This window comes from Takifugu rubripes, chromosome 10 (genome assembly GCF_901000725.2).
Source record: "Takifugu rubripes chromosome 10, fTakRub1.2, whole genome shotgun sequence".
Classification (NCBI taxonomy): Eukaryota; Metazoa; Chordata; class Actinopteri; order Tetraodontiformes; family Tetraodontidae; genus Takifugu; species Takifugu rubripes.
In genome coordinates, this window is record NC_042294.1 from 7,092,253 (window position 1) to 7,102,777 (window position 10,525).

Genomic DNA, 10,525 nt, shown 5'->3' on the forward strand with positions numbered 1-10,525 from the left:
GACATTTGTTGGTTTAATATTGACATTTAATGCATTTCTACATCTTTAAGCCATTAATAATGTCTGTATTTTGAAACAATATACACTGGCTTAAAACAATAAAAAAAAATATTGAGACAGAAATATAAAATTTCTAAGTACACCCCCCCCCCATTGCAATTTTTTTTAAAAACCACATTATACGGGGTTTTAGCGAAATATTGCGAGGAGTGTACCATTCTGTTCCAATAGCGCAAAGTTGTTTCCGTAGAAACTAAACGGAATGGGCCCCATTGCGTCAACTACCTACACCTGAGTGTAACTCGGAGGAAGTTGAGAAAAGCCAATAACAATGACAATAACAAAAACATAAAAATGACAATAATGTGAAGTTAAAAAAAGGGCGGCGGAAGGAGAAAGTTCGAATGGTGAGTAAACTAAAGAAAGAAGCATGCAGATATGGAATCCTTTTACATCATACAACAGATGATTGTGAAAAAGGAGTAAAAGGAGAGCGTTACATTGCCCTTTTGGGGCCGGTTGCTATGACATGTGTTAAAAATGTTAACTTTTATTTTCTGTCTGACAAGACAAGACAAAGGGAAAACTGTGGGCATACATGAAATAGGGTATGATCAAAATAATCATTTTATATATAAATTTAGTCTCATCATTTTAATTTGATTAAAAATTATGATATTATACCAGGGTTTTGGATCAATTCTAGTTGAAAATAAATGCGGATAACATAAAATTCTTCTGTACACATGTGATGTCCATTTTAATTTCTCTTTAAAATCACTTTTCTCTACTCATACATGGCCCATTTACACATGTAAATGACAAACAGGAAGTCAGCTGTACAGTGCTATGCATGGACGGTCATTTTTTACATTTTAAAATCAGAAATTGGTAACGACTGATCAACAATTTTAATCGGTTACTAACCAATGATTTCACAGAGTAAAATCTTGACAACAGTTGAGCTTTTTGAGGACCCCTAATATGTCTTCAAAGAGTGGCTGTAGGCTGAGAATAAAAACACACTGCATTGTAACCATGGATATTATCGCTACAACAACAAAGAACAGCCATAAAGGTGAGTCATGTGATACTTACTATCACAGAATATCTTCGTCTATAGCTGAATATTATCTTCTGTTTTCTTTAGAAGCCACCGGTTCTTGTGCTGAGCATATCCAAAGCCTTCATCATAGTTCCCTTTTCTTCTGAACAGTTGTTGGTAGTGAAATGTACAGTAGAATTCCTCGTGTAAAGGTGCATAATTAGACACGCTATGAATGAACAGAGTCTGTCAGTAGTGGCAATTTTATTCCTTAAAAGATTAAACGCGCGTGGTACTTTGTAATTAACAGGCTGTTTTTAAATATTCCGCATTTAAGCTCATCTGTCCCATTAAATTTACTTAATCAGATGCTAATTGTTCATTTTTTAAAGTTTATCTTTTATCTTGATTCATTCAAAACCTCCAAAATGGACCAAGAAATAGGACATGTGAGTCTTTCCAGAGTGCCATGAACGCATCATTGCTATTATTATTATTATTATTGAGAAATGAGAAATTTCTTATACTGAAGTATGATTTTCAATATCAATCATTAGTACTGAAAAATTCACTCAATTGAAGATTAAAACAGAATTAAATCATCGATGATTCTGTAGATTTTCTTAAAGAATATTTTAATGTCTCACCTCAGTTTTTTCTTGCACTGTTTACAACTGAAGCAGGCTTTGTGAAATATACATTTGTGTGTGGTTATCCTCTCCATCGGATAAACCGGCTTCAAACACGCCGAGCACATCTCCTGACAAGCTGGTTGGAACTGGGGAAAAAAGTTGGGCCTTAAAAAAACTTTTCAAAAAGAACACCCCAAATCAGTTTAAAGTAAAATACATCCTGAAACATCACCTCACAAATTTTACCAAATTTGACACAAAAAACAAAATAATTACTAAAACTGTGCTTGTCTGATTTCTGATGGCCGGTAGGACCTCTGAGCCTAACCCATGGATGGTTCTGGAGGAACGGGGATGATGGAAGCTCTGGAGGAGTAAACCCTGTTCCCAAAGGGATCCGTCCTCTCAGTGACTGTGATAGTGTTTCCCCTGTGGTCTGTCTGCACCTCCAGCACGCTGACCTCTCGTTTGTGGTTGTAGCAGGACTCTTCCTGGCCTCTCCTCTCTCCGTTACATGTGAGGGTTGCTGTTGTCAGGAATTTCTCCTCTGTTTTAGGACTTTGCTGGCATGTTGGGCAGATTTTAGACTCTGGTGTCTGTCTGGCAGCAGACTGGATGGAGATGAAGTTGGGTGAAGGTGAAGGACTTGGCTGATGTTTTACTCCAGTACTTGCAGGCTGGATCCCTTGGAGAGGTCCGCTTTCTTCTGCAGGGCTTTCCCATTTCAACACAGGCTTTGCTCTGTACGATCCAATGCTAATTTTGCTAATGTTAGCAGCGGATGGAGAACCTTGGTCAGTACCCATTGACTCTTTGAGTAGGCTCGATAAACCGGCAATGTCCGACTCAGATTTCAAAGTTGATATAGAATAAAGAGCCTTCTTTATGGCTGCTTCGATGTCCAGGAGCCTGGCTAAAGTCTGTTCCTTTAGATTCAGAATTTCCTCGCTGGCTCTCTCCAGGTTTCCAAACACATGTTCCATAGAGAGTTTGGTTCCAACACTGTGTGTGGTTGAGGGCGTCCTCTCCTGTTGTTTCTCTTCGTTGACCTTGTTTGGCTTCTTTCTGTTAGAGCTGACCACCCAGTCTGGGACATTCTCGAATACACCCCGCAGGGAGCGTACATCCACCCCGCTGGTGGCCTTTTCTATCTCCTCAACTCGACTGAGAAGGCTCTGCAGCTCCTCCTGCTTTCGCAGGTTGTCAAAAATCTCCATGGCCGCTGTGATGTTGCCTTTGACGATCTCGTCCATGTGGACTGACAGACGCTGCCGGCGTTCTGCCTCCGTCTCAGAACGTCCTTTCTTTTCCCTCATCTCCACTTTGCTTTCATGCGTCACTGATTTATCGATCGGGTCTTTTCCCTCAGCGTCGGTGGAGATATTTGGATAACTGGCTAACTTTCCTGTGAGAATTTGGGCTTCCATATTTGGGCTTTTATGGTCAAGCTGGGCAATTTTTACTCGTTTTGGCTTTTTGGGCGCATTCATAACAGATTTTTTCTCCGTTTTTTGACTTTCTTCATGGAAATGTACAGCCATTGCTTTAGTCATGCTCTCCTCAGCTGATGAAACTTTTTCACCTACCATTAAATTCTGTCGTCCATTTTCATTTTCCTCTTCTGTGCTGACGATTGAACCTTTGTCCTGGTGCCTCTCTCCATCATTGAGCTGGTTTGGCTGAAGAGTTGCTGAACCAGGTTCTTCATTTGCTAGACTCTTATTGGTTGAGTGAATGTCTTGTTTGACTTTCAGATGCTCTGGCTTTGGTGGAATTGCTGGTTTTGGACCAGCAGACCTGCCTTTCTCAGCACTCCCTGGTCTTGATGTGTCTTTATGTTCTTCACTGTGTTGTCCTTGATCAGATTTAGGTTTGGAAAGAGGGTAAATCTGCTTTGTAGGTGCCTGAGTGAAACAATGTACAGCATTTTGAGGACTTTTGGATGAGTTTCTGTATATCATGGCTGCTTTGAAATCTCCTCTGGTGACATTAATGTTAGATCTCTCTAGAGACTCTAAAGCTGCTTGTAGTTTACCCTCAAAAACCTCCTCGCCCTCATGCTCTGCTGCTACTGTTTCTGAACTACTCGCACACCCAGAGTGGCCTTCGGGACCCATTCTGGCGCAGGACGGTTTGTTTGTCTCATTATTTGTGACTCGATGATAATCCTCTGTATTTTTGTTTGCTAAATTTAATTGTTCGACATCACTCGTTGGCCTTGTATGTTCTTGAACATTAGATTTTGGCTTTTCCTGTAATGTTTTGGCCTCATTAGTAGCTTGTTGGAGGGCATTTATTGCAAGTTGGAGGTTAGAAATCTCATCACAGTCGGCTAAAACCTCAACTAATTCAGCTTTGTGGATGACATGATCCTCCTGGTTCTGAAGATGAGTGCTTGTTTTTGATGGTGTAGCTGTATGGTTTTCCTTTACTTTCTGCTGGGAGATCATCCCGGAGCTACCAATGGATGTTGGGTTCATGGTTTGACCTGTAAACATACCTGAACTGTTTTGGCCTCGAGTCTGTCCTTCACCCTTCGGTTGGTTTGGACTTTTATCTCTGGAGAACATGTGCTTCAATTTTTTCACATCCACGGGGACCCACTCTGATGTGTCTGCCTGGTTATTCATTTGTGCAGGGTGAAGCTCCAGGCCTTGGATGGCCACATTATTGATAGATGGGAATTCCTCCATTGCTGACTCGGCATGAAACGCTTTTAAATACTCTAAATCTCCCGTCTCAATGCAGGTTTTAAACAGTTTAACGTTACCCTTTGCTATGATTTCAGGCCGTATTGATGCTGTGAGGGTTTGGTCTTTGGGAGTATGTTTGCTGGACCTCATTAGTGACCCAGCTTCTCCTTTACCTGGCTCTTGAGCGCCGCTCTCTGGCTGCAGTTCCTCATACTCTCTTGCCTGTGGAGGACAGTATCTTTTCACATCGTCTTCATCAAAATACTTGTAGAGGGAGTAAACGATGACCTCAGCCCATGCTTCCACATTCTGCTGGATTATCACGCCTTTCCTCAGGGAGTTGTCTTGATGGAGAATATCCTCCACAACCTGAACCAGCTGGGCAGTTTTACACTCCGTTTCCTGGTGAAATCCAACGTTCACTATTGTGGCCTCAATGCTCCCTTTCTTGTCCTCTTTCAGATAAGTGATCCGAGGCTTGAGGTGTGTACGTGGTACCAGCTGCAGGATGAAGTTCTGTGCTCCACCGTCAGCCACCTCGTCATATTTTATCATGGGCCTGCCATCTGTCAGTGTGAATTTGGCCTTTTTGGCGATCATCGTTTCACTGACTTCAATGATGGAGCCGTCTGAATGTACGACATTAGCATGATGGAGACACTCGAGCGTGTCTCTGATGTTCTCCACCATCGCCTCCACCTCATCCTTGTTCTGATGCTTGATCTTATCAAACGGCAGCGATTCAAACAAGTAAGCTCTCTTCTTGACATTGGCTGTCAAACAGTCTCTGTGCTCCCCACTGTCACCTGTTGCATTATGGGTTGTTGACTCCTTTTCTAAGTTTGCCGCGATGAAAGGATTGTTGTTGAAAAGAGCCGCACTTGTTTCGAGTTTTTCCTCTGCGTCCATATTTCTAAGGCTTGTCTCATCCTCAAAGGGGCTTCCATCTGTACCAGAGAATTCATAGTCGGGGCTCTGCGGGTGCAGCGGGCCTGATGAATGAAGAGCTTCCTTGTTTCTGTTCTGGAGGTTCCCAGTTTTGCTCTCCTGTTTTGATTTTTGGGCATTCCCTCTTTGATCCTCAAATAAAGGGAGTTCACTCACAGACTGACCCTCAAAAATCTTCCTCGTGGCTCGAGCGTCGATTATTCCATCATCCTCCTCATTGTGTTTCACACTTTCTTCTTGCGTTTCACACTTTGCTATTTTGCTGTTTTCACTTCTTCCCACTGGCAGCCTGGGAGCAAAACACACTTCCGTCGTAGAGCGGTTCTCAAATAACAAGCGTCTGGACAGGACCTCTCCCTCGTATCCACTTTCCTCAGCTGCTCCACCAGTGTCGGAGCTCAAGACCTCAGCCAGCTCCTCATCCAAAACATCATTCAGCCTCTTTAGCTCTGGGTGGGTGTGCTTTAGCAGCCTCCTCAGCTCACATTTCTGCCTCTGCTGATGTAGATTTCCTTTCACAACCTGGGCCATCACAGGCAGGAAGCGTGAGTCAGACCTGTTGCAGGGCTGCTGTCTTTCTGAAACAGGCGGATGAGGGTCCTCTGCCGTTTGTCGGGAATTGTCCGCCATCTTTGAAGAACAAAACGATGTTCTTAAAATAAATCCCGTGAGCATGCACTGATGCCATTTGTTACCTTCATGCATGTTCTTTTTCCACATGCAAAGATGGGTCAGTGGGTTAACTGTGTTCCCAGTGGATTAGGCAGCCACAAACAAACCTTGAATGTGATTTTTAAAATGTGTTCTTTACATCTGAATGCTGCCGTGTTATCACATGCACGCGGTATCTGAAATTCTCTCTTACTTTGATGTTGGTGAATGTTCTCCCAGACCGAGGTGACTGATCTTGTGCCTGTTGGAATGAATAATCAGTTTTGCAGTTAAAACACTTGATATAATGTGGTTTTCAGTAGGGAGTTTACACACTGGGGAGCACAGGCAAACTAGATCAGTGAGATATTTACGGTTTGTAAAAGCCCGTTTGCCGGTTCTTTAGGCGCCCCCTTCGACAGCAAGAGGGCAGAGATGGCTTTGACAGAGACGCTCAGTTTGTCCTTGGTTGGTTCGAAGGAGCTGTCCCTGAAACCTGTAAATGACTGCCTGTTTTCATCTGCAGAGAGGAAAGACGCAGCGCTCAGTGCACAGATTTATCATGGTAATAAACCAAAATGAAAGACTAGACTGATTTTTATAACGTAAGCTGCTTTTTAGCTGATATCCACATCGGTATTCTGTGTGGAACGGAGAATATTAGGTAACAGCTGTCATGTGGTCAAGTTATAAATGCCCTGTTGCTGTGAAGCAGGACTGATACCCAACCCCCAGTGACTCAGATATGAAGATTTAGGCCGGCTACAAATGCAAGCGGGAGTCTAAAAGGGACCTAAAATTGTTCACTAGTAGGAAATAGGCAGAAGAACAAGGTTTGCTCGGACTCCATGGAGCTTTCGTGGCACTAAAATGATCATCCTCTATAAGGGCGAATCCTGCAGCATTAAATAATCACATCTGTACTCACAGGTGATCAGCGCCCAGTTCCCTCTGTCCTGTCTGTCCTGTTTCCTTTCAGGCTTTCTTAAATGTGTTCAGTTCTGCGTCCCTGTTGTGTTCTGTGGTTCCCTCTTGTTCTCGCCCCGGTGACAGCTGAACCTTTCACCCTTCCACACTTATTCTAGCCTGGAAGTCAGCTATTTCTGTCCCTGTCCCCTCCTCTGCCAACACCAGGCTGAGTCAATCACGACTTCCTGCACAGTCACTGCCCCCCCTTTCATTCTGCAAACCGATTCATTCATAACCTTTGAATTTTTAGCCCAGTGATTCCTCTTATGCGTCATAAATCTATAAATAACCCTTATTATAACCACATCTACGACAGCTCAGTCTTCGCTGTGTTACATTTATTTATTTATTTTACACATTTGCTAAATACGACTAGTTACAAAGTCGTGTATGGACTGGATGGTTGGAATCTGATTACCCACCAGCTTTAATGGCTACCATCTTTTCAAAGTCGATGCCTGCTATTGTCTTCCTCATCTCTCCTCTTGGCCTGGTCACCACCTGTAGAGACACATTCATCAGCTGCTTTCAGCCACAAAAATGATTTTTTTTGGGGGGGTGGGGGGGTTAATCTGGTCATCTGTAAATAAATGGCATGCATTTCTGTATATTCTTTATATTATATAACCTTTGATTGAAATTTGTCAGCTATTTTGACACATAGTTGGTCCTGATTTACCTTCTGAGATGATGGAGCATCTTTTCCCTCCTTCTGTGGGACATCAGCAGTTTGGCTCCTTGGTTTTTCTTTCAGGCTCTTTCCTTCAGCCTCTCTGTCTGTCACCTGCAGGACTTCTGCTGGCTTGATGGAGGCTGGGCTGTTTTTGACCCCTCGGGCCATGTTCTGTGCGTCCACTTTGGACTCAAAGCGAGCCCTGAGGGCCTCGATGGACCCAGAGCTGCTCCGAAGGCTCCCTGTCGACTTGCTACGGACCAAACTCGTCTTGATTTGTGGGGACTCCCACTTGTCTCCTTTCATCTTCAAAGATTTTGGGGGACGTTTTTCAGTTTCCAGAGGAGGATCATTTGTCTAACAGACAGAAAGTAGATTATTCACACACTTGAAACGTAGCATTCTTTAAAACCTGTTAGATAAATGTAGTGAGTTGAGTCACTGCTGCAATAAAAGCATTTGCGGAGGTCATATTTTATTCCGGCACACCCACTTTCCATTCCCAGGGACTTTGCCAATTACAATCTAAGGAATTGTGAAGAAAAGTAGTTAAACCTGTCATTGTCATCATCATCATCATCTTAGTCTGCGGTTTTATCATTTTTACCTGTTTGGCCTCCGCTGTCTTCTCCTGTGTGGCTTCCACAGACCTGCTGGTTGACTGTTTGCTGGTCACCTTCTTCTGTGTGTCCTCCTTTGACTCAAAACGGGCCTTCAAGCTCTGGAAGGAGACCACCTTGATTTGAAGGCTGCCCATGGACTTGCTGCGTGTCAATCCTGTCTTGGAGTGAGACTGGTCCTTGTTGTCATTTCCTCTGTCCAACGCTTCTACGTGAGGCTTTGTAGTCACCAGCGATGACATCTGGAGGAGAAACATGAGCTTTCTGTAGCGCTCTAACACCAGGAGCTAAGAAATGTCACATAAATACCTGTTTTGCTATTGCTTCTGCTTTGATTTCTGCATTTTCCTGACTATGGTTCTCCGTTGTCATCTGATACCTGCTCACAAAGATCATATCACATGTCTACAAACACAAGAACCGAGGTCACTGAGCTGTTAGGATTCGGTCACCTGGAAACCAGCTGGGACACAGATGTGGATCTGTCCCGAAGGAACAAGGTAGGCTGGTCACGTAAAGAGGAAGCGCTCGGCGTCTGGGTGTGCCACAGGTCGCTCTTCAGTTCCATGACAGTCGTGTTGTAGCAGTCCGGCTTTCCAATAATATTACCTAATATGCATAAAAGATAATCAATGGACGTCTTTAAGGTTTAGAAGATTTAGTCTGCAGGAACATGTTAAGTAATTTTAAAACAATCTCTATTTATGATGAAGCCAAGAAGAAAAAAATGGAGCTGACGATCAGTTTAGTGGAGACGTTGACAGAAATGGAGGCACTACTGTGAGGCAATCTGCAGCAGAGTCTTTACCTGATGAATGTCGGCCAAGCGTCTGTTCCTGTGACGAGGAGATACCTGCGCACATCACAAGACCTGTGCATGAGTGGAGCAAAGTCCTCCTTCCTCATGACACATGACTGTGTGTGAAAGGATCTAGGAAAAAAAGTCCCAGAGAATCAGTTGGGTAACTGAGAACCTGAGAATCTGCTGCATTCGTATGATCCAATCTAGAAATGATTCACATCTGTTTCATTATTATGGTCCTCTATTTAACTTATGAACTTGTAACAGCTGATGCCAGGTTAGACTTATATGATGTATAAGCAAAGTTCCAAAACCTCTTTATGAATAGAATTTATTCCATGTGCCACTTTCAGAGCATTAGTGGGATGGTTTTAAAGACCAACTGAGTTAATAGGTAACAGATTACCAACTCACACTGCGTTATTAAATCATGTGAGCAGGCTTATCACAGTCTTTTATTTTGTATTTATGTATTTGCACCTGTGCTGTACTCTCTCTCTCTTTCTCTCTTTTTTCTCTCTCACTACATTCTCATACTCATATATATAATATACCCATATATATATATATATATATATATATATATAATATTGATGTTAATTAGCAAAAAAGATAGCAAAGCTGCCAAATATTCACCCATAATATATACAGCAACAAATGATAACGTGTGTTCAGACCACAACCACATTCCAACATTCAAATTGAAGCTATAATAATAATAATAATAATAATAATAATAATAATAATAAGAAGAAGAAGAAGAAGAAGAATAACTGAGTCTGTACAAACAGAACACAATGGATTTCTTTTGATTTCAGTTGCGTGAGTGGGTTTAAAGTGGCTATTGGAGACACCAGAGGCTTTTGTTGCTGTATAGAATTTATATTCCCTCTTTTTTAGTCTTGCCTTCTGTTAATCAGTCGTCAGACAAAGAGAGGAAAGGGGGAACAGCAGCAACAGCAGCTCACACCCCTGGGGGCAAAAAAAAAAAAGATTTTGTCTCCCCCCCCCCCCCCCCCCCCCCCACGACTGCAACCCTTATCCCTCCTTTCAAACCCCACTCCTGTCTCTGTCTCAGAGGCGCTGCAGAGATGAAAGGGAATATGCAATGCACCGCCTTTGACTGTGAACTGTGCAGTGTTTTTAGGGGGAAGTTTACTGGCCTTGTCTGCATTTTAAACACATGTCGACGCCGTTCCAGCCAGCTGTGGGAGAGGCTGAAACGCCAGTGGTTTCAGTCTGGCGTCTGGTGAAGCCTTGAGAATATACATACGCTCATGTGTGCTCGTAGAATTTACTGCGCTTTGAATACAGCAACCAAGAGCTTTGCCTCGAGTAATACCAAAAATGACCAGTAGATGGAGGTAGAGACCAGAAAAATCCCTCTTCTGCATTGTCTTCACATCTGGGTTACAGTGGGGCTATTCGAGGCCAAACTAGGTTATTACAGTGCACTAAAATAACCCACGCACGGCGAGAACAGATGAGGGAG

At 43.0% G+C, this 10,525-nt stretch overlaps 1 protein-coding gene across 1 annotated transcript; it reads right to left on the bottom strand.

Moving 5' to 3' along the window:
• Positions 1 to 1,663: 1,663 nt before the first annotated feature.
• On the bottom strand, positions 1,664 to 9,106 carry LOC105417000 (xin actin-binding repeat-containing protein 1-like). The gene is made up of 9 exons (XM_029843075.1): positions 9,040 to 9,106; positions 8,684 to 8,840; positions 8,541 to 8,610; positions 8,219 to 8,473; positions 7,618 to 7,968; positions 7,361 to 7,439; positions 6,344 to 6,489; positions 6,184 to 6,231; positions 1,664 to 5,948 (listed from the first exon to the last, which is right to left on the bottom strand). The coding sequence occupies exons 1-9, from the start codon at positions 9,092 to 9,094 to the stop codon at positions 2,001 to 2,003; spliced, it is 5,109 nt and encodes a 1,702-aa protein (XP_029698935.1). The 5' UTR covers positions 9,095 to 9,106; the 3' UTR covers positions 1,664 to 2,000.
• Positions 9,107 to 10,525: the final 1,419 nt, after the last annotated feature.